The sequence below is a fragment of the Nuphar pumila genome, chromosome 10 (genome assembly GCF_984573655.1).
Source record: "Nuphar pumila chromosome 10, dmNupPumi1.hap1.1, whole genome shotgun sequence".
Classification (NCBI taxonomy): domain Eukaryota; kingdom Viridiplantae; phylum Streptophyta; class Magnoliopsida; order Nymphaeales; family Nymphaeaceae; genus Nuphar; species Nuphar pumila.
Window position 1 is genome coordinate 42,622,167 of NC_143258.1, and position 25,143 is coordinate 42,647,309.

The 25,143-nt window shown below is 40.0% G+C and overlaps 1 protein-coding gene across 2 annotated transcripts in view; it reads left to right on the forward strand.

Annotated features, from left to right (window-relative positions):
- The first annotated feature begins 4,891 nt into the window (after nt 1–4,891).
- The window catches only part of LOC149826752 (inactive glucose-6-phosphate 1-dehydrogenase 4, chloroplastic-like), a 107,850-nt gene continuing 87,598 nt past the window's right edge, over nt 4,892–25,143 (forward strand). For both annotated transcript variants that reach the window (XM_090018961.1, XM_090018962.1), the window contains exons 1-2: nt 4,892–5,045; nt 6,689–6,953. In XM_090018961.1, coding sequence (XP_089875087.1) covers nt 4,929–5,045; nt 6,689–6,953 — 382 coding nt within the window. In that variant the 5' untranslated portion in view covers nt 4,892–4,928. The remainder of the gene's footprint in view (nt 5,046–6,688; nt 6,954–25,143) is intronic.

The window sequence follows — 25,143 nt, forward strand, 5'->3', positions numbered from 1 at the left end:
AATGATGTGCATGTAGATTTAATTTTGCATGGTCGGTAGGAAGAAATCCTTTTGCCTCATAAGTGCGCGTAGTTTTCATTCTCCTCCTTCTTCCTTTATTTTTCCTTCTTTTCATCCTCCTCCTTCTTCTTCATCCTTAGTTCTCCTTCATCTTTCTTCGTTTGCTTTTCATCTTCAATATCTGATGGATCAAGCTCCGCATAATAAATATCCAACAATTTGTTCTTGTCTTTTTCATTCTCAATGTTCATTATATTTTGGTACTTTAAATAACCCTCATATATATTGAATTGGCGAATGATTTCTCCAAGAGTCATCCCCTTCAACGGCGAAGGCTTTCTTGTCTTCCGAATTGTAGTCATTGTTAACCTGCATAACACATAAATTTAACATCAAATCATTGTAGAAATCGAACCCTTCATAAGTACATATCGTTGTAAATCATAAATCGCTACTGCATTAAATGTATAAATCGTGGCTGCTTTAAATGTATAAATCATGAATAATAAATCGACTAAATCGCTATTGCTTGAAATGTATAAATCGTCGTTGCATCAAACAAATCGCTACTTCATTAAATGTATAAATCATTGTTAAATTAAAACTTACAAATCATTGTAGAAATTTAGACCTAATAAGTACATATCGTTGTAATATTTGGCCTTCATAAGAACAAATTGTGTTAATTTTTTTTATGCCCAAAAAGTGGATAGGTACAAATCGATTTGTTTCAGTATGAAAATAGGTGTTATTTAGCATGAATAGTATAACCAGTTGTAAGATTTAGCATACAAATTTACATAACGAAAATCAATTTGTTTACATAACGAAACCTTATACAAAACTCACTCAAAGAACACAAGTTTTGCTAATCCGATAGTGGAGGAGAAACACCTAGAAGGTAGATGCAGTCGATGGTGGCAACAGTGCTCCGACGACAGTAGATGACGAAAAGGGGTGCTCCAGCAGCTGCAAACAACGTCAAAGGGAGCTCCTGTTATAGTAGATGGTGCATCGTCAAAGGGTGAGCCATAACGTTTAGGGCGACATATTGCGAGGAGAGCTTGTTAAAGCAAAATCGTTTACTCCTTAAGGCAAAAACGATGATGATTTTAACCCTTTCTCTCTCCTGACGGGAGGACATTTTTGTCCTTTACTCAAAATGTCATTTCATGGCGTTAACAGCAGGAAAGGGTAATTAAGTCTTTGCAAACAAACTGGACTCCAATGCTAAGTGATGCAGACACACATGGGAAAATGCACCCCACGTGCTTACATACATGGCTCTCATTCAGACCCGAGAACACACACCTGCGTGTTTTGGGGGGGAACATATAACCTGCAGAGTTCAGAGAAAGAAGGGGTTAAAAATAAATGAAAACCCCTAGGGGTTTTAAATAGGGGAGACGAGAGGGGACGTCGACATCCCTGCTTGGATGTGATTAGATCCAACCTGAATCCAACCCAATGATTTGGGTAAGAGACTAGTTTTGGGTTGGGCAACTCAATCCTCTATTCTCTCTCTCTCTATATATATATCCAAAAAGCAAATATTGCATTTTTGGAGTTGAATCTTTCAAAGGTCCAAATCAAAAACAACTTTAATGAAGAAATTTTAAGAAATGGTGTGTAGTTGGATCAGATCACGATTGGATTTTGATACCAACTTGTGTATGGGTGTTTGTGTTTTTAATTGCTTTGGGTCTGAAAGAACTCAAACTCTAAGTATTTAATGTGAGACCCATTTTTGTCTTGTTTGGATCTTGGATCAAAACATACACATTTGTGCAATAGTTTTGATGTATATATATATTATAATTAGGTTATCACATGTTTTTAGCATGAATCTCCATATCTGGATCCAATTTTAGACTCTAAATTAATATGGATCTCCTTGGACACAAGTTGATTCGAGGTTGGATCCACTTCATGGAACCAAACATAGGTCATAATGGTTTTGAGTGCTCCAGATCTCCCTAGAGTTTTGTTCTTTCTAAAATACTCTGAAATTGGATCGGGTCCACTAAATGGATCTGAGTCCTTATTATATGATCTGTAAGCTCAGATCTATACTAGATACAAATATAATAAACTCAGAGATTCAGTGAATCGCTCGAGTGTCAAAAGTACCCTCAAAATTGAGTTTTATGGATGTCAATCTGTGTGGATTTTCTACCAAGATTCATATTCATAATGCATTTGATTAAGCTCTAAACCTTTTTAACATCCAAAAGTTCATCGATTTATTTATGGTCGATGAATTTTCATAAAATACTAGAATAAATACAAAAAATTTGCGGTCTTTACACCATTGAGTAGCAAACCCTTGCCTCCTGTGGCTATTCACTGTGATAGCCAAGCTAATATATATAAAGTAGGGAGCAATATATACAATTAAAAATCTAGATATATTGGTCTAAAGCACAACACTGAATAATTTACTCAAGTAAGGAGTAATTTCAGTGAAATATGTGAAACCTTATCAAAATTTGGCAGATCCACTTATGAAAGGCTTTTTGCGTAAAATCGTTAAAAATACATATGAGAATGTAATTAGAACCCACTAAAAAGATTACCCATGATAGAAACCCAACCGAGTGACTTGGGTCAACTAAGTTCTTGGTTCAATGAAAAGAACAACTAGAGTAATTGGGAGAACACAAAGGAATATATGAAGATAGAGAGTATCTTCAAGTCTCATTCTGATGTAAGTGCTCAAAAAACATGTGATATAAGGATAAGTCTCTTGGCTTTTAATGATATATGTAGGTCAGATTGACTAAGGTGTTTGAAATAGGTTCCACCTTTGGCAGACTTATTTATATGAGTATAAAAGTGTGGATCACCTTCTATGAGATGAAGGTCGTCTCTAGAGCACTCATGAAGTGAGATACTGCATAGGACTCTTAATAAATGCAACATTTATATATTTGATAACACATATAGTTATCTAAAAGAAGTATGTGTATGAATAGGCCTAATAAGTCCATATTAGAGACTAAGTTCAAAGTTGTTAGCTATTTAGTTTATAAGACTGTCTAAATCTTGTTAACACTAAGTGTAGGTTTAAACCGAAAGGTACATTCATTTAAGCATATGACTTTCATGAACAACTTCACTCTTTCTTTCTATCCTATATTTTGACCCATATGGGAGATTGTTGTTATTTGGCTCAAAATATAACCTTAACCAAGGTTTTTTGGCAAAATAATCATTTCTTATTACTAGTTATTTGAGAAAAGCCCATTTTATGAAAAATGTTTTGTCTCGTATTGATCATTGTTGGAAAACTTCATAATTTAAAATGAAAAGGGTTGCCTTAGAGGGCAAAGCCTTCAAGGGCATTAGATCTTGGGCTTCTCAAATGCTTATTCAATGAACTTTGAATATTAAATATTTGGATTTGAACTCGAACTTGGACCCGATTCTGGTCCTAGCTTTGACCTTAACCTTGACCTTTAAAAGGTTTTAAAAGGTCTTTTATGACTTTTTTAGGAGGTGACACCTATCCTTTTTGGACAACCTCTACATGTAAGCACATTGAGAGGTTAGTGACACGTGAAACCCATGTTGTAGTAGTGTCCACCCATGATGGGACAGTAGCAGCGACACGTGGCATCCATGTTTGAACAGTGGCCGACAATGATGGAGCGCTATGACATGTGACGTCCATGTCAGGTCGTTGGCTGCCTAAGATGGGCGAGTTACCTTACACCACTTGGTTTGATATATATATATATATATATATATATATATATATATATATATATATATATATATATATATATATATATGTGTGTGTGTGTGTGTGTGTGTGTGTGTGTGTGTGTGTGTGTGAAAAAAATCAAGAAAATGAGTTAACTTTTTTAAGTTTTTGCTTCTTTTCGAGTCTCTCTCTACCTGTGAAGCTATTCAGAGTAATATATATATATATATATATATATATATATATATATATATATATATATATATATATATATATATATATATATATATATATATGAAAAAAATCAAGAAAATGAGTTAACTTTTTTAAGTTTTTGCTTCTTTTCGAGTCTCTCTCCTTCTCTCTCTTCCTGTGAAGCTATTCAGAGTAACTATGTTGTGGTGACTAACCTACTCAGTGCCAAGAGAGGTTAGTATTGCATGAGAGGTGCAGACTTGATTGTATCACACAAGCGAGGTTGTGTTTAACCCTACTGCACTCGAGCTAAGTTCTCGTGGGGCAACTATCTCTTTCAATACAGTGCCTTTGTTGCACACCTCCAAGTTTCGGTCCCAACGATCTAAGAAAAAATCTACCAAATATCTAACAAGTTAAAGACACTAGATCACAACTTTTTTTTAAAGTGACACAAGGAGATGGATTTTTTTTCTTAATTTTTAATCTATTAAAAATATATTTTGATATACAAACATATATTTATTATTCAAAATATTATTATAACCATACCTGTCGTGAGTGTGTCCTCAGGTCAGAGCAGGCAATATTAAAATCTGGTTTTCTCTAGAAAATCTTGATAATTTTTTAGATTTTGTTTTCTTTAAGACATGGTATTGTATCACAATATGAAAGATGGCGAACCGGCATGTTCCAAATAAGTTTTGAAAAACATCACATGCTTTTTGGTATTTTTCTTTTTAGGGAAAAGAAAAATACATACTTTTTTGGCATTCTTGTAAATGTCACGTTAAAAATCGCACAATATTTTCAAAATATCAGTCTGAGACCCTTGTCCAGAATCCAAGATCCACCCACGGAAACGAGTGGGAATACCAGCTACTCTCTGCAAAGAAAGAGGGAAGTTGAGGGTATAATCGGAATTTCACTCAAAGTAATTATCCATCCTGTTCCAGTTTTGAGACAGCCGCCTTGAACTTCAGCTTTTGGCGCATTCTGCCACCGACACGCAACGACCGCGACGTCCATGGCGGCCCCACTCCCAACTCTCTGCAAACTCTCGCCGGAACCTCCGATTCCGACCACCTCCGCCTTCTCAGCCCGCCGTAAATCTCAGACATCGGCCGCCCACACCTCCTTCCCGGTATCCCTCCCCCTTCTCTCTCTCTATGGAATGTGATCGATCATCGAATTATAGCTATGGGATTGTAGGTATGAAGAATGAACTGAGTTAATCCAAAGGAATCGGTTGATGTCAGTTCATTTCTTTGCTTCTTTTGGGTTTTGATTTGATTTTGATTAGTCATTCTTGGTTGCATCCGTTGAATCCGGTGGAGATTTTGATATTTACTGCAAAATTCAAACACTGCAGGCTCTGAATGCTATTCGATTATTAGGCATAAAAAATACAGAGGTAACAGTACTATTTCACTATTAAAATATTAAAGCAAAGATAATAGGAGATTGGTGGTGGGATGTTAGAAACATAAATGTTCATGAAAATGAAAAGTCTACACACCCACATGAGCATAGAATTGGTTGTTTTAACCAAATTATGTGGCAGCATTGGAGCTTGGATTCAATCCGGAGTTTATAGACAGTGCAGCTGTAAATGAGTGCATTTGCCTCGCTGATTATTGTTGTTGTGATTTAGTCATTAATATGTCTGTGCGGCGATATCGGTTTTCGTTTCAGTGAAGTATGCGACTTCAGCAGTAGCCTGAAATTTGTAGATACAAAGACAAGAATACCTTTTCTTTGCAATGGTGTTTTAATATATTTTTAAGATGACATTGAGATCTTTTTTTTTCTTGGAAAAAAACATAGAAATTATGGATGTGAGAGATTTGGTGGTTATTAGATGACATTTTATTTTGAAAGCAGAAGTGGTGAACTTCCATTGATGTGACCTTTTGTCAATGCAAATACAACAAAGAGCGAGTTGCTTTTTTCGAGCAATACAAATCTTCTTGTTTACTCTTTTCAGTTATGGTGATTGTCTTTAGCTTTTTCAAGCATGGTCACCAGAGGGAAATTGTGAGCGAGAATTTAAGTCTGTGCGCTTGGATGTAAAACTCAAATGCTGCTTAAAACAGCTGTGTTGTGACAAGAACACTGATTATATCGAGGTTCTCTGTACTTGTGTGATTTTTTCACTTCATGGAACGTGCTAATGTTTTACTAGCACAAGGCAGGTCTACACCATTTGTAGCTTGAAGTGAACCCAGAATTGAGCTCAGCTCGAGCTGGTTCATTTTAAGAAAATTGAAAAACACTAGAAGTTGTTTTGAGCTATAATCGATAGAATTGAATTCCAAACATATTGATTGCAAGCCAAACACTCCAACCGTTTGTACTACACTCTATTATGTGATGTGAAATACATCTAAAATATATTTATTACTGCTAAATGATCCTATACATGCTGAGATTAGATGAACACCGGTTGTTCATGTTCAAGTTGCTAGGCCTATTTTACGAGTTCAAACCCAAGCCAAGCGCTGAAAGGTTCATCTTGTTTCCAAGCCCTAATTGGGGATTCTAGGCTAAAATATAACAGTATCTGCATAAGCTGATACAAAGACTTCAGAAGGTCTGGAAAGATTTTCAAGGACTTTTGAGCCAATATGATTGATCTTCAAAATTTTGCTTGCTATCATTGAGGAACTCTTTTCATGGAAGGATGTACTTATATTATTGCACCCATCTCATTCGTTATGTCTTATATTTCTTTTCATTTTTGGATAAGCAAATAAAATCTACTTCTTCACACTTAAATGAATGCAGGCTGTACAAAAGTGTTCCTTTGCAAAGTTGCCCAGGTCCTATGTCCACCATAGTCCTGTGAGTCTCATCCGTCATTTCTGTGGCTTGAAATTTTGGATATATCAGAGGCTTCAACTTCAAAGGCCACTTAGAGGACATGGATTTGAATATAGGTCTGTGGCTTTAAATGTTCAAGCAAAATATCAAGTCTCAGAGCATGTACAAACACCTCCATCATTTGAAGACAAAACTCCCAAGGAAACATCAGCTACTGAATCATCCAATGGTTAGTAAAATGCTCTTTTGATGAAACCAGCATTTGCGTACATATGATTCATAAAAGGGTTTGTTGCCTTCCACAATGCATGGCAGCTCAAGTACTTTCTTTACTTTTTCCATCTTCTGTAATATTGGGATAAATATTATAATGATATCTGTAGTTCCATTTACAGTTATCATCAAATTTGGTTGCTTAACTCTTTATCTTTGTTAAAGTGCTGGTCTTCTCTATGCGACTGATCTTTACATGGTTATTGCTATTTGCAAAATGGAGACAATGTATATGTTCTCATGAAGTTGTAGAGAGAACAAAATGTTTTGCTGGAAAACTGCTGAGGAGATCCTACTGTGGGATGGCTTCAATCTTTGCAGCTTCTTTAGATACATACTCTATCTTTGTTTTTGATCGAACAACATCAGGAGTCTTGGGTTGTGCAGCTGCCTTAGGTATGTGCCTTATCTCTGTTGAAGTCGACTCCCATAGAAATGCACGAAAATAACTTACTTCATATTAGGTTTAATCTCTACTTTAATAGAGATTAACCATCTGTGTCAAATTACAAAAAAGACCCACAGTATATAAGAGCATAACGTATAAGGAGACAATAATATAAAACCCCCAAAAGGCCCTTATAAACATGAGCCCTTATAAACACTTCTCAACACTCCCACTCAAGCTGGAGCAAAGATATCAATCATGCTCAGCTTGTCACAACAACGAGAAAAATTAGCACTCACCAGAGTCTTGGTGAAGACATCAACTACTTGATCTTCGGAAGATATATGATCTGTGCAAATATAACCAGTCTGAACCAAGTCACGTACATAGTGACAGTCAACTTCAATATGTTTAGTCCTTTCATGAAATACTGGATTATTGGTAATATATGTAGCAACCCTATTGTCACACACCATCGACATAGGTAGGGATACTTTCACCTGAAGATCGGTTAGAAGTGATTTTACCCACATCATCTCAGCTGCGGTTTGAGCCATAGCTCGATATTCAGATTCAACACTCGACCTGGCTACAACAGTTTGTTTCTTACTTCTCCAGGTAATTAGATTTCCTCCCACAAAAACACAAAATCCAGTTGTTGACTTTCTATCTTCAATTGACCCCGCATACTCTGCGTCAGTGTAAGCAACAACATCCAAGGATGCATTTTGTTTAAACAACAGTCCTTTACCAGGAGATGACTTTAAGTACCTGAGAACCATCATAGCTGCATTCCAATGAACTTTAGTGGGTTTATCCATGAATTGACTAATTTTACTCACTGCTAATGAAATGTCAGGTCTAGTAACAGTGACATATAACAACTTATCCACCAAGAATCTAAAACTGACACTATCCACATATTCAGACTCCTCATCAAACAAATGAGTTTTGGGATCCATAGGAATGTTAGTTGGCTTCGCTCCTAGCATTCCAGTCTCTTTTAATAAATCCAAAACATACTTCCTTTGCGACAAAACTAAGCCCTCTTTGTTTTTTGCCACCTCGATACCCAGGAAATATCTGAGGGGACCAAGATCTTTAGTAACAAAATGTTTCTGAAGATGAGCCTTTGTTGCATAAATATCTTGGGCACTGATCCCTGTCAATATGATATCATCGACATATACCACCATAACAACAATTCCAGCACTAGTTTTCTTAATAAACAAGGAATGGTCTGAGGCTGATCTGACAAAGCCAAAAACCGACATTACCTCAAATAAGTTGTGAAACCATGCCCGAGGACTCTGCTTCAGGCCATAAATAGCCTTCTTCAACTTGCACACCTTCTGACACTCCCCCTGAACCTCAAAGCCTGGAGGTTGCTGCATGTATACTGTTTCGTGCAAATCCCTGTACAAAAAGGCATTCTTTACATCCAACTGACATAAGTGCCATCCATAGTGCACAATGATTGAAAGAACAAGACGAATAGTGTCAAGACGAACAACTGGTGAAAAAGTTTCAAAGAAGTCGACACATAAGTCTGAGTATAGCCTTTGGCAACCAATCGGGCTTTGTAGCGTTCAATGAATTCATCTGAGTTATATTTAATGGTATAGACCCATTTGCAGCCAACAATATCTGCATCAGCAGGTGGATCAACCAAGTCCTATGTGCCCTGAGAGCGAAGGGCATCCATCTCATCCCGCATAGCCTGCAATCATTTAGGGTCGAAAAGAGCCTGACTGTGATGGAGCGGAACAGAGGAGACATACAGAGCAGAAATGAAATTCTTCATGGATGCATCGAGATTAACTTCTGAGACAAACTGAGCAATGGGATGAAGGGTGCACTGTCTCTTTCCCTTGCGCAGAGCAATAGGAAGATCATCATCAAGAACAGGAACTTCAGTATGTTTAGGGATACTCACCTCAGGAGAAGTAGATAATGGAGGCATTGAGGTAGGTGGCGACCTGTGAGAGTAGACGATAGGAGGGTTTTGGTAACGAGACACAACAGAGGATGGAGCCAAAGACTGAGAGGGAAAAGACTCTAACGGAAAAGGAGGGACCGAAAGAAGAAGGATATCGCCCTGGCTCTCCTGTAGCCTTGGAGTAGTACTTGAAAAATAGAGAATAGTCTCAAAGAAGGTAACGTCCGCACTGACATATTCTATATGGGATGTAGGGTCATAGCAACGATATCCTTTTTTATTCTTAGGATATCCAAGGAAAACACATTTAATAGACTGCGAAGCAAGTTTATCTCGATTAGGACCCAACTTATGCACAAAGCACACACATCCAAAAACTTTAGGAGAGATCGGAAAAAGCGGAACCTCTAGACAAAGAATTTGAATAGGAATCTGATCTTCTACCAAGGTTGAGGGCATGCAATTTATGAGAAAGCCAACAGTTAAAACAACATCACCCCAGTATGATGCAGGCATATTGGATTGAATAATTAAGCACCGAGCAACATTCAAGATTTGTCTATGTTTTCTCTCAGCCACACCATTTTGCTGGGATGTATGAGGACAGGTAAATTGAGGTTGAATCCCATTTGCAGAATATAATTGAAATAAATCTTACACATCAAATTGAGTCTTTATTTCAATAATTAAAGATTTAAGAGTAACAAAAACTTGAGATCGATCTTTTAACAGGAACACCCACGATAACCTTGAGAAATCATCAACAATAACCAAATAATGACACTGAGACCTATTATGAATCCTACTTGGACCCCACACATCAACATGAAGAAGATCAAACAATCTTTGACTCGACAAACTCTGACTGGAGGAAAAAGAGCTTCGATGATGTTTTCTCAATTGACATATTTCAACATTGAAAAGAAACTGAAGAGGATATGAGGAATGACACAACGAAGTTTTGACACGGGAAGGTGACCCAGACGATGATGCCACAACAAAGGGCTTGAGGATGATGCCACAGCAGAATAGACTGAACCCACTGGTTGATGTAGATAATAAACGCCACCTTCCTCATAGCCGCCACCAATCCTCTTCCCCGTCAGCAAGTCCTGAAACATGTAACACATGGGATCAAAAATCACCCTACAGTTCAGATCTTTAGTTATCCGACTGACAGATAATAAATTTTGTAGAAAAGAAGGGGCATGAAAAACATTTGACAATTGAAGAGTAGGGGAAATAGACATGTTTTCTTGCCCTACAATTGGGGAAGAACTACCATCAGTAAGGACTACCCTCTTTTGATCAGAAACAAGCTTTAAACTTAAAAAATTACACGAATTTCCACACAAGTGTCTAGATACCCCAGAATCAATAATCCACCTACCACCTGGACCAGGTAGGCCATCACCTGCAGAGCACACAACATTAGCTACTGGAGAGCTCGAAGTAGATGGTTGTAAGGCTAGAAGCTCGTCATATTCAGTCTTGCTAAGAGTCACTCAATCATTGGTAAAATTAATATTGGAATAATCTGTATCTAATTTGACCACTTGAGCCTTGGGAGCAGTTTTAGCCATTGAAGGAGGATGCCTGCCATGTTTGTCAAAACATCTATCTTCTAAATGACCAAATCTGCCACAGAAGGAGCACTGAAACTTGCCCCTGCCTCCAGTACCACGACCACGACCACGACCCCTTCCTCTAAAATTCGGGACAATTCCTCGACCATGACCAAATGAAACAGATAGACCAGAGGACTGGGTTTCCGATTGAGAATTAGGAAGAGACATAGCAAGCCTGCTCAGCCGATTATATGCATCAGCAAGTGTAGGAACATCTGATCCTGTCAACATCTGAACTTTAGCCACTGAATACTCTGATGATAGCCCAGTAAGAAATCGAGCCACCATGGTCTGCTCCTGATGAATCTTCTGTTGGTTGCAGCACAAAGGTCTATGAGCATTCAACCTCTCAAACGAAGCCTTTACTATTGCGTAGTATTGTGCCAATATTTGATCCCCTTGCTGCAGTTGATAGATTTCCTGTTCTACCTGAAGAATATGACTCACATTCGTTTCTTGTGAGTATGTATCCCTCAAGTTATCCCACATCTGCTTGGCGGAAGAATAATAAATAAGACCATTGACAATATATGGTTGCACACTACTCATAATCCAGGACATAACTATGTCATTGTCCTCTTCCCACGTTGCGTATTTTTCAACTTTTTCTTTAGGTTCAGACTCCAACAAAATATGCTTCCTGCGATGACCTGAAACTGACATCATAAATGTTTGAGACCATCTTGTATAGTTAGTCTCATCTAATTTTACTGATGTACCATACGAAAACGGATTTGCGAAGGCTTTATAATCTGCCGAAGCCTCTGTTTTCTGCTCCCCTTTTTGTGATTCAGCCATTACAGCAATAGTTAAAATATCACAGCAGTCAGTTGACCTTCACACGGTCTGAGATCAGATTTCAGATAAGATATAACAAAAAAAAAAAAAATTTGCTATAGGCAGATGTCACAAAAAAAAACGGATGCACTAATAAAGACTGATGAAGAAATTGTAAGAAAGTGAAAAATACGCTACAACAAATGTCTCTCAACAAGTTCTCACAAATACACCATAAGAACCACAAAGGTTCACAAAGAGAACTTAAGAATACACACAACCCGAAACGGGTATACAACAACAACAACAACTACGCCTTCATCCCAAAACAATTGGGGTCAGCGATATGAACCAAAAAAGAAATTCATTTTGGGTCTTCCACATGAATCCTTTTCCTCCAATCATTTCTATCCAACGCCATGTCCTCGGTGAGGTTCAAAGCATTCATATCCTTTCCTATCATCTCCATCCAAGTCTTCCTAGGCCTACCCCGACCTCTTTTAACTAATATATTTTCCCATTTCTCCAACCTTCTAACTGGAGCATCATTAGGCCTTCGCCGAATATGTCCAAACCACCGTAAACGATTCTCTCGCATCTTATTTTCAAACGGGTATAAAAATGAAAAATAAACAATTTTATTGATTTGAGATAAAAACCCAAAATAAGAGTAAGTCTTTACAAGGGGAATAGCCCCATATTTATAGAGAGGTAGAGAGAAGCCTTAAGAGAGTTGTTGGACTCTCAACGGCTCTAATAGAGCTGTTGGGGAGTCCAACAACTCTTTTTGGATTTACCTTTTTGACTAGTCAAAAAGGTAAAGGCCAAATCAGTCCAATGATGGACTGGTTTGGCTAATTCTAGTTGTATTTTAACTAGAATTAATTAAACGAAAAATCCTAACTAGAAAGGAGATAAAACATTACATGTCTATGAGATTACATATGAGATATTATATGAGATTACATATTTTAACACTCCCCCTCAAACTTACGGTTGGGTAACCGAAAGTTTGCCTAAGAGAAAGTGAAACCTAGGAGCAGCGAGAGGCTTGGTGAAGAAATCGGCCAGCTGATATTCTGAAGCAACATAGGGAAGATTGATGGTGCCACGCAAAAATTCTTCTCGAACATAATGGCAATCCATTTCTATATGTTTGGTGCGTTCATGAAATGTCCGATTGCTTGCAATATAGATAGAGCTCTTGTTGTCACAACACAGATTTGATGCTTTTGGACTTTCAACTACCATATCGGAAAGTAGACGTCGAAGCCAGACTAATTCCATAGTAGTTGTAGCCATTGCCCTATATTCAGCTTCAGTTGATGAGAGAGAGACTTTTTGTTGCTTCTTACATCGCCAAGACACTAAGGATTCTCCCAAAAAGACACAAAAACCTGTAGTTGAGTGATGGTCATTTGGATCACCACCCCAATCTGCATCAGTATAAGCAAGCAATTCTAAGTCAGAGGAAGCGGATAAAAATAATCCTCGAGAAATAGAATTTTTGATATATCTAATAATACGCAAAACTGCTCCCATATGAACAGAAGTTGGAGCATGTTGAAATTGACTGGCTGTATGGACCACATGTGTAATGTCAGGTCTTGTGATAGATAGATACGATAGAGCCCCAACAAGTTGCCTATACGGAGTCAGATTCTCGAGTGACTCTCCATCATCAATCTTCATTTTGACATTCACAATCTCAGGAGTATCAACGTGTCTTTCATCTGAAATACCTAACCTGACAACAATATCTAATGCAAACTTAGATTGAGTTAGCAAGTAACCTCTAGGTGAGTAGGCAACTTCTATACCAAGAAAATATTTCAAAAAACCCAAATCACTCATTTCAAAATGTGTTTTAAGAAATTTTTTAATATCATAAACTCCCTGTTTATCACTTCCAGTGATGATCATGTCGTCAACATAGAGTAGAAGGATGATAATACCTGCATCAAAATTCTTAACAAACAAAGCTGTGTCAGTAAGACAAAATCGAAAACCAAAATCAAGCATAACCTTACTAAACTTATCATACCAAGCTTTTGGAGCTTGCTTGAGACCATATAAAGCCTTGTTTAGGCGAAGTGTTTTCCCTTTAGGTATATTCATTCCTGGTGGTGGGTCCATGTATACTTCTTCAACTAAAGTTCCATTTAGAAAAGCATTTTTAACATCCATTTGAAAGATATGCCATCCCTTTATTGATGCAAGAGCTATTAGGATTCTAACAGTGGTCATTCTAGCTACTGGAGCAAAGGTCTCTTCATAGTCTATTCCATATTCTTGGGAATAGCCTTTTGCCACCAACCGGGCCTTGAATCTTTCAAGAGTGCCATCACTCTTGGTTTTCACCTTGTACACCCAGCGACAACCAATAGGTTTCTTGTTGTTTGGAGGATGGTCTTGAATGATCCAAGTATTTGCTTTTTCTAAGGCTTCTAATTCGACTTTCATAGCCTTGACCCATTCTGGTTGATCCTTGGCTATATCATAACTGGGAGGTTCTTCATAGGAATGAATTAGAGCAATAAATGCTTGATGTTTTGGTGAAAAAGACTGATATGACACAAACTTTACAGGAACCCTCGAGATCCTAGTGGATTTTCTAGATGAAGAGGCAGATTCATGTTCCCTTGTGTATTTATCCAGGGCACACTGTCTTTCTAAATTTCCTCGTCTAGAGTATTGAATACAATCATGACTATTTCTATGAGGATCAGAATCAATCACATCCATCTGATCATCTAGATCAATTTCTCTTACACTATCCTTTGGAACTAGATCCAACAAGAAGGAATACTCATCTATTTCAGTAGAATTTTTGTTTTAAAAAAAACTTTCATTTTCTAGAAAGGATACATTCCTTGAAACGTATAACTTGTTGTTTTTAGGGTCAAAACATCTGTATCCTTTTTGATTATTTGCATATCCTAAAAAAGTACAGGGTATAGCACGGGGAGAGAATTTATCATTCTTATCTGTAAAAACAAAGCACTTGCACCCAAACACCCTCAGTCTAGAATAATCAGGTTTTTGTTTATAAAGCTTTTCAGTAGGAGAAATATTCTTTATTGAGGATGAGGGCATCCTATTAATAAGATACACAACAGTCAAAATAGCTTCGACCCAAAAAACTTTAGGAACTTGATGTGTGATAAGTAGTGTTCTAGTTGTTTCTATAATGTGTCTGTGTTTTCTTTCAGCTAACCCATTTTGTTGAGGGGTATAGGGACAAGATTTTTGGTGTGAAATTCCATGTGAGTTCAAATATTCTTTAAATTCAGTTGATAAAAATTCTCCCCCTGAATCAGTGCGAAATATTGAAATATCATTCTTAAATTGATTTTTGACCATATTATGAAATATTTGAAAAAAAGAGAACACTTCAAATTTGTGTTTGAGAAAGTAAATCCAGGTATATCGTGTAAAGTCATCCACGAAAATTACATAGTATAAAAACCCACCTTTTGACGTAACTGGTGCAGGACCCCAAACATCAGAGTGAATTAATTCAAGTGGTCGAGTGGAGACAAAAGTTCTTTCTTGAAATGCTAGTCGTTTCATTTTTCCAAGAATACATTTTTCACAAGTGAAAGTTTCAAAATTACAAATTTTTTTCATGTTTGGAAAGTACTGAAGCTTGGATATACAAGGGTGACCAAATCTTTGGTGTAAAAGATCCAAGCCTACTTTTTGAACATTGCAGCATAATGTTTTCTTGGGTAATTCCAAAAAATCCATGTAATATAAGCCTCCTTCTCTATGGCCTTCCCCAATCAGCTTCCCTGACTGGTGATCCTGTACTTGACAATCATGAGAAGAGAAGGAAACATTACACCCATGATCAGTTAATTGAGAAACAAATAAGATATTTAGATTAAGTTTGGGGATATATCTAATCTTTGGAACACAAAATCCTTTTGAGTTTTGAAAGTTATTTTCGAAATTTCCTATTCCTTTTATCTCAAGGGATGTTCCATCCGCAGTAAAAACACTCGATCCACTTGAGTCATAACAATGCGACAGTAATTTTAAATTTGGTGTCATGTGAAAAGAAGCACCAGAGTCAAGAAGCCATAGGGGTTTACCTGGATCGGAGGTGCCAACAGAAGAGATCGCAACTCCAGCTGAGGGAGAAGTTCCTTTAAGAAGAGGTTGTAGAGCCTCCACCAGCTGAGACAGGGACATGTTTCCAATGGATTTCTCATTTGATTCTTTTGATTCAACAACAACTACCTTCTTCTTATAAGATCTTTTCAACTTTGGACAGTAAGTTTTAACATGTCAGGGTTCATGACAGTAATAACAAATAACTTTTCTCCTTTCAAAATCGCCTCCTTGCCTTTCATTGTTTATTCTCCCAATATGTGGAGGTTTGTATGTGCGAATGTGATTACCTGGTCTAGATCAACTAAAACTGTATCATCATCGCTTTTGTCGACTCGTTTCTTGAGTCTATTTTCTTCCATACTTAGCTCTTCAATGGTATCTTCAATAGAGGGAACATTTCCCCGATGTAGAAGAGCGGACTTGGTTGATTCAAATTCGGGTCTCAACCCATTTATAAATTGAAAAAAGTGCTCCGCATTTACTTGATTTTGGCGAAGCTCAATGTCTTGTGGACAATGCCACTTTGGTTCAAGAAGTGCCAACTCTTCTCATAGTTCGGATAAGCTATTGTAGTATTCTCTAATACTTCTCTCCCCTTGAACCATATTCCGAACCTTTTCTTGTAAGTTACATATATGAGCAATATCTTTAAGAGAATACATTCTCTTAAGATATTCTCACGTATCATTAGCATGTTCAAATTTTGCGAGACTTGAACACTTCTTTATGTCTACACTAGAAATAGCCAAGACATGATCTTGGCGTGACCCATTCTCCATTCTTTCCATTCTTTTTCATATGTGGAGATGGCCTTAGTTTTTTCCACCTCCGAAAGAGGTACTTCTCTTCCACCTTCTTCTTTAGTGAGCGTTAGTTTAGGTTCCTTATCGGTTCCATCAACTAAGCCCCATAAACCCTTTCCCCAAATAAGAAGCTTCATGATTGAAGCCCATGTTACATAGTTTGAATCGTTGAGTTTTATGGACTTAATGTAAAAACCGTAAGTTTTGCCATTTAAATTTTTCTGGAACCATGCAATTTGGACGTAAGATCCGTATTTCGGATCTCGGACCCATAAATGGGTATTGATGCATAGCTAATGGCATTTAAAAAAAATATTAACATTTGTAAAAAAGCGATATATATATATATATATATATATATATATATATATATATATATATATATATATATATATATATATATATATGGCGAACTCACGGATCCACAGTTGGATCCATTTGGATCCAACTTGCGGACCCATTTTTTTTGAGGGGAAACAGGCGTAGACCCAACTCGGTGTCGGTTACCGGGTCCCGGGTCCCGACACGGGTCGCCCCTGTGTAACGAGTAAAAAGAAAAAAGGGGGGGGGGGGCAACCCGATAAGGGTTGCCCGATATTGCTGGAAAGGGGAAAGTAAGAAGGGAGAGGGTTAGGGTGCTGAGAGAAAACCCTAACCCCTATCGTGTTAGGGGAAAAGGGGGGAAAGGTGGGCCGCAGCCTCCGACGAAAGGGGAACGATCTCCGCCAAATTCGGAGGGCTTCCTCTTTTAAAATGGCAGGTTGGTATTCCCTTCCCCTTTACCTCTCTGTTTTGCCCAAATCTCTCTCACTCTCCTCGTTTTCGTGCACGTTGCTGGAGCCCCATTGCCGGCAACTCCCCAACCGCGGCAGACATACGCACCACCCTTGGCAAGCGGCAGTCCTTCCTCCTCCTCGTTGTTTCCCTTCAATCGGAGTTCGACAGTGGGGGTGGGTTCGACCTCAGCCGATCTCTCTCTCGTAAAAGCTGTCTCCGATCACCAGGATTTGCGAAACGAGGTACGGGTACCTCTTCTTGATTCTAATGAGGCATTCGGTGGATATTGGATCTCCCTGCAACACTGCGACGGAATCTCATGGAGAACCGTGTAACCACGGTTTCCACTTTGGGCCCAGGCATGCAGTCGGCTGGGTTGTGTACCAGACCCAGCCAACTGGGTCGGCTGGGTGGGTCTGGCTGTGTGCTAGACCCAGTTTTAGCTGGGCCGTTTGTTTGAAATCTTCTCTTTGATACATGTAGTGTTCCCTAAATTTTTAGATTTCCTTAACAGGGTGTATTCCAAAGCATGTAATTAAATTGGTTTTGAATTTCTGGTTAAGGCTATATATATATATATTGATGTGGAGTTTTTTTTTTTGGGGGGGGGGGGTTAATGAAGTTTACATCAGATTTGTTATGCTGATATGAATCAGTTATTTGAACTCAAATTGGTCGAATAAATTTATATGTCATCCAGTGTTTAACTCTGATATGTCTTAGTAAGTAACTAAATAATGTATTGAAATTATGATTGTTGTTTAGAAACTGTTAAAGCTTAATCAGTTTGGACATTTAATTAAACCTGAGACTAAAAGGGGTTGTGCCTAGTTGTTATCAAAAAAGAAAAAAAATGGTGCGGTGGTTTCCTGACAGCATACACAGGCCCAAACTGGGCCTGTGGATATGCTGTCAGACCCAACCGGCAGGGTCGGCTGGGCTAGGTGACTTTGAAAAAAAAAAAAACACATGAATTAATTCTGTAGGCAGTTTTGCAAAAGCTTTTGCATGCTGTTGTTTTGACAGCATCACAGGCCCACACTGGACCTGTGTATACGCTGTTGAGCCCAGCCAGCAAGGTCGGCTAGACTGGGCATGGCTGTATAAAATATATATATATATATATATATATGCATTAATCAAAAATCATGTTTTTCGTAATAGGTATGCTGACGTTCTTTTGACAGCATGCACAGGCCCAAACTGGGCCTGTGTACATGCTGTTGGACCCAGCCGACAGAGTCGGCTGGGCTGGGCTGTTAATTGCAAAATTTCTCTCATGTTGGTAATCGTGTCATGTTGGTAACATATGTTGTTAGCATATGAAAACAGGGCTTGGTTGTGTGATTAGTAAAGTTGAAATTCTAATCTCTTGATGCATGATAAATTTTGAGCATGAATTATGTACCTACAATTTTTATTTCTCTTTATGTTAGGAGTTGAGGTGGTTTACGTGTCTGTTGGAACATGCTTACACATTGATGAATTTGACGTGTGTTATTGCATATACATAAATACATGAATGCTCCTTTGTCCATCTCAATACGAATCATGGTTATAAGCATATGTGGTAATAATTGCATAAAGATGCATTCATGCGCATACCATGCATATGCCCAGGAAAAGGGGTATAACGTGGGTTGTTCAATTGGCATATGGGAATGTCATATTTCATGTTCATTGTCAATGGATTAAATTGGTACATATATGACTATACCTTGCAGGCATGTTAATACCACTGCATACATTACATATGATTATGATTCTTGCATTACTGCTTCGGTGATCAAAATGAATCATCGAGGGTTTGGTAAACCCGAGCTGTGGAAATGTTTTCCCTTACTCGTTTCAATGCATTGCAAAGATCATGCTTTATTAATATTTCAGCCTTATTGCACTGTTCTATATGTTTCCACAGGCCGGAGTCCTGTGATGGCTCTCGCGAGGAAGATGCGAGCTTTTATCTTTCTTTTTGCATATGATGTTGCAAAACTTAAGAAATTAATTTTTAATAAAAAGTAATAATAAAGCACAGTGTAATATACCTTCTGGGATCACCCATCTGGAGAATGGGGATCTTGGAAATCCGATCTTGGGGAGACTGTAAGGATACAAAACTCCGTGTGCTTAATTTGGTCCCCTGAACTCGATATTTAGGTTGCTTCTTCTGGCCACGGTTTTAGGGAGAGTCCGCCACTTTATCCGGGAGTGATGTGTTTGACACAACTTTGTTTTTGGTACCAAGGAAGTGACACTTGTGGGCGTGGGGTGTCCCTGGTGTCCCCGACATTGGATGTGGAGGTCTAATGTTCCGAAGGTGATTCGGTCGAGGGCTAAGTTGGGACCCAATAATAAAATACAAATTGTGTGCTAAGCTACCCTGGGAACCTAACTTGACCTCGGGGTTTGTACCCGTTTGGTGTATCCGCGGGCAACGGTAATTAAAAAAGAGAAACTTAAAGCTGTATACATTTAATAGGGCATGCATAAGAAAACAAAAGACTTAATGGAAGATAATAAAATGATTCATGCATTGCACAAAAGACATGTATTTTCCTGTTATGCATTAGAGCATGCATACTTTAATGGTTTCCTTAATCATTACATGATGATAAGTGTTGAATGTTTATTTCTTGTTGCATGCTGAAGTTTTAGTACATGCTGCTGCTTTACTGTCTCTGCATGTTTAGTATTTATGATTGTTGCATGAATAAATTCCCTAAATGCTAGAAACTGTCTTGTATGTATTTTCCCTCAATTGTTGCATGATATCTGATCTTAACCCATTGCTTCACTCGTTTCATTAAGAAGTAGCTGTGCTCAGGATTTCGATTCTGACACCCTACTTCATTGGTTTTTTGCAGGAACATGTGATCAGTGAAGTCGACAGCTACTGTGAGGGCGCGGGAGTCACAATGAGTTCAGTTTCCTTTGTGGACAGAGTGACTCTTTATTTTGGTTTTCCAGTCTAGTGTTCTTGTTATTTGCTTATTGTCATCAGTGTTTACGTTACGTTCTGTTGAGTCAAACATTTTGTTTTGAGACTAGTTCTTAATTCATGAATAAAGGTATTGGTTAGATTATAGATGTTAATTGGAAGTTCTTTTGTGGTTTGTGGCTATCCAGTTGGAATTGGAACTGTGAGGACCCCGGGTCTCTGGGAAGTTTTCCGCACTGTTTTAAAAAAAAAAAATTCCGCATTTTCAAAGGTGATGAGTTGGGGTCGTTACATGATTGGTATCAGAGCCACCACAAATACTTGCAATTATATCGTCTTTGAGTGTTTAAATTTTATTATTGGTATATGAGCCCTGTCGTGAAGCGTCAACAAGTTGTGACTCGTCCTCCAGAGCAGTCTTCTTCCCTGGTATGACTGTTTAATACTTTTACTTAAATTATATAAGTTCTGTGTGATTATGGTAATTATAGTTCAATGTTCTTTAGTGTGAATTAAAAGTCTGGTGTGATTACGGGAACAATTATTGTTCGTAATCAAACCTAAGGGGGGTAGTATTCATAAGGGTCTAATTTGTAAAAGGATGTGCATTATAGATGTCTCATTATACCCGCAGAGGCGCTTCGTCTTCTACTGCTGCTCCCACGAACTGGCAGGAGCAAAGAGATTTCATGATGGAGGCCATCCATACCCTGACGGAGACTATGACGGCTCAGGCGACACAAACAGCACAGACGCTGCAAGCGGCCCAGAACCTTCAGGCGGCACAAGCTGCACAAACGGCTCAAGCGGCACAGGCTGCACAGGCAGCCGCGCAGGCAGCGACTCGTGACCCTCCGGTCAATATTGTTCCAAACGCAGGCGGCGTTTCTTTCGAAAGGTTTCTGAAGTTGGACCCGCCTTCCTTTTCAGGAAAGGCAGACCCAGAGGCTGCCGAGAGCTGGGTCGAGGAGATTGAGAGGGTGTTGGACGTCTTACTTGTCCCTGAGGAGAGAAAGACACCATTTGGCACATACCGCTTGAAGGGCGATGCCAAGAACTGGTGGGACACCCTGCGAAGGGTGAAATTTGCCGATTGGGATGAGATTCCATGGGAGGCGTTCAGAGAGGAGTTCTGGACGCCTACTTTCCCCCTTACGCCGAGGAGCAGATGCAACAAAGGTTCCTCGATCTGACTCAGGGGACCATGAGTCTCGTGGAATACACTACTAGGTTCCGGAGCCTTGAGAAGTATAGCCCAAACCTCTTCAAGAATGAGAAGGCAAGGGCGGCTAGATTCGTGCGTGGACTGAAGGATGGGTTGCGGACTCGTGTGCTCGGGGGTCATCCTTCTACCCTGGTCGAGGCGATCAAGTCAGCCACCGTACTGACCGAGGACTGTGAACGATCCAAAGGTGGCTTTCAGAAGAAAGGTGGCAACGGAGGGGGTTCTTCAGGCGGGACCAGGAAGAATCCACCAGCAGGAGGGGGGGTGCAGAACGGGAAGAAGCAGCGGACCCGCGACGAGCGACAATAGGGCGTGCAACAGGGCCGACCTCAGCCGCGGAGACAACAGGGGAAGGCCCAACCGGCATGTCGCAGATGTGGCAAGAATCATCCATTAGGTTTTTGCCCATCATTCAAGGGGGTCTGTTATCAGTGCCAGCAGCCAGGGCACATTGCCCCCTTCTGTCCGAACAAGCCTGCGGTTCCAGGTGGACAGCCGCAGCAACCTCAGCAGCAGAGGCCTCAACAGCAACAGGGTCAGCGCAAGACCAATGGGCGGGTCTACGCAGCGACAGCAACCTCCCAGGATGATCAGGCTGATCTGATCGAAGGTATATTCTTAGTTGCCGAACACTTTGCACGTGTTATGTTTGATTCGGGTGCAACACACAACTTTATTTCCTCTTCGTTTGCAAAGTTGCTTGATTTAGTTCCATCTAGCCTCGAGAGGGCTCTTGATGTGATGTCACCTATGGGTGCATCCTCTTCCTGCGGGAAGTATTTTCCATCAGTATGCGTGGTGATAGAAGGCCATGGGTTGTCCGCCGATTTGGTCATTTTGGATATGACATTTTATGATGTCATCTTGGGTATGAACTGGTTGTCCAAGCATAACGCGACCCTCCAGTGTCGGGGCAAGAAGGTAATCTTGGAGCACCCCAAATTGTCTGCCTTGTTGTGTCATTCGACGAGACCGACCGATGGGGTGAGGATCGTGTTAGCTTTGAAGGTCTCCAAGTACCATAAGAAGGGTTGCATGGTATTCTTGACCAGTGTTTCTGCTCAAGACAGTCAGGCGACGCCCTTGGATCAGTTAGATGTTGTCCGCGAATTCCCGGATGTTTTTTCCGAGGATTTGCCGGGTTTGCCTCCGCATCGAGAAATTGAGTTCTCGATCGAGCTAGTGCCTGGTACGACACCAGTTTCTCGCGCTCCGTATCGCATGGCACCTGCTGAGTTAGGGGAACTGAAAAAGCAGTTGCAGGAGCTTCTTGACAAAGGATTTATTAGACCGAGTGTGTCCCCTTGGGGTGCCCCGGTCCTCTTTGTTAAGAAGAAGGATGACTCAATGCGATTTTGTATGGAGTACCGCATGCTGAATCAAGTAACAGTGAAGAACAAGTACCCTTTGCCTAGGATCGATGATTTGTTTGATCAGTTGAGAAGGGCCAAGGTGTTCTCGAAAATTGATCTTCGTTCGGGATATCATCAACTGAGGATTAAAACCGAAGATATTCCTAAGACAGCGTTCGGGTCCAGATATAGGCATTATGAATTTCTAGTGATGTCTTTTGGACTTACAAATGCCCCTGCAGCATTTATGGATCTGATGAACCGGGTTTTCAGGTTGTGGCTGGATTCTTTTGTCATCGTGTTCATAGATGACATCCTGATATACTCGGAGAGTGTGAAAGATCACCGAGAGCATTTGCGACTCGTGCTGCAGACAATGAGAGAACATCAGCTTTACGCTAAATTCTCCAAGTGTGAGTTTTGGATCGATAGGGTGATGTTTCTTGGTCACGTGATATCCGAGAGAGGTGTAGAGGTTGATCCAACCAAGGTGGAAGCCGTTTTGTCATGGGAACAACCGAAGACGGTGACAGACATTAGAAGCTTCTTTGGGATTGGCGGGTTATTATCGTCGATTCATTCAAGATTTCTCGCGTATAGCTGCTCCGATGACTCGGTTGTTACAGAAAGGAGTGAAGTTCGAGTGTTCCTCTCGCTGCGAAGACAGTTTTCAAGAGTTAAAGAAGAGGTTGACCACAGCGCCGGTTTTGACATTGCCTTCCGGTACGGGCGGTTTTGTGGTATACAGTGATGCGTCGGGGACTGGACTGGGTTGCGTTCTTATGCAGCATGGAAAGGTCATAGCATACGCTTCCTGACAGCTAAAGGTGCATGAGAAGAATTATCCTACACATGACTTGGAGTTAGCGGCAATAGTTTACGCGCTGAAGATTTGGCGCCACTACCTTTATGGTGAAACGTTTGAGGTCATGTCTGATCACAAGAGCCTCAAATATATCTTCACCCAGAGGGACTTGAATTTGAGGCAACGTAGGTGGTTGGAATTTCTAAAGGATTACGACTTCTCCATCGCTTACCATCCGGGTAAGGCGAATGTGGTGGCTTATGCGCTTAGTAGAAAGGCGCCAGTCACAACAGCTAGCTTGATTGGACGCAGTTGGAATCTGGTCGAGGAGTTTGTACGATGGCGACCTTTTTCTGATGACTCCGAGCGCATCCTTTGTGCCGGGATGCAGGCACGACCAGAGATTATAGATCGAATTAAGGGACTCCAATCAGAAGATCCAGACTTTGAAAAGCTGTGCGAAAGCGCTCAGAAGCCAGAAGCGCAGTTTCGCCGGGAGGAGGGCGGAACCATCATGTTCAGAGACCGATGGTGGGTTCCAAAAGCGTTACGGGAAGAGTTGATGAGTGAAGCTCACAGGTCGAATTATTCCGTTCACCCTGGTTCCACCAAGATGTTCAAAGATCTTCAGAGGACTTATTGGTAGAATGGCATGAAACGGGACATCGCGGAGTTCGTATCTCGGTGTCTTACTTGCCAGCAAGTGAAGATTGAACACCAGAGACCAGGTGGACTTTTGCAACCTCTTGAGATTCCAGAGTGGAAGTGGGATGATATCTCAATGGACTTCATCGTAGGGTTGCCTAAGACCCGACGACAACGAGATGCCATATGGGTAATTGTGGATCGTTTGACAAAGAGTGCTCACTTTCTTCCGATCAGGATTAGTCAAAGCTTGGAAAGCTTGGCTGATCTCTACGTAGAGGAGATTGTTAGGCTTCACGGAGTGCCTCGTTCGATAGTGTCAGATCGAGATCCGAGGTTCACATCTCGATTTTGGCGCCAGCTTCAGAAAGCCCTTGGCACTACCTTGAAGTTTAGTACTGCTTTCCATCCACAGACAGACGGGCAGTCAGAACGAACGATTCAAACGCTCGAGGATATGTTGAGAGCGTGCGCTTTGGATTGGGCAGGTGATTGGGACAAACATGTAAAGCTTGCAGAGTTTTCTTATAACAATAGCTTTCATGCTAGTATTGGTATGGCCCCATATGAAGCACTGTATGGCCGACCGTGTAGATCTCTGGTTTGTTGGGATGAGGTTGGAGTGAGAGCAATGGAGTCTCCAGAAATCGTCCAGCACTATGCAGATCAGGTGCGTTTAATTCGGCAAAGGTTGATTGCAGCTCAAAGTAGGCAAAAGAGTTATGCCGATCAGCGGCGTAGAGAGCTCAG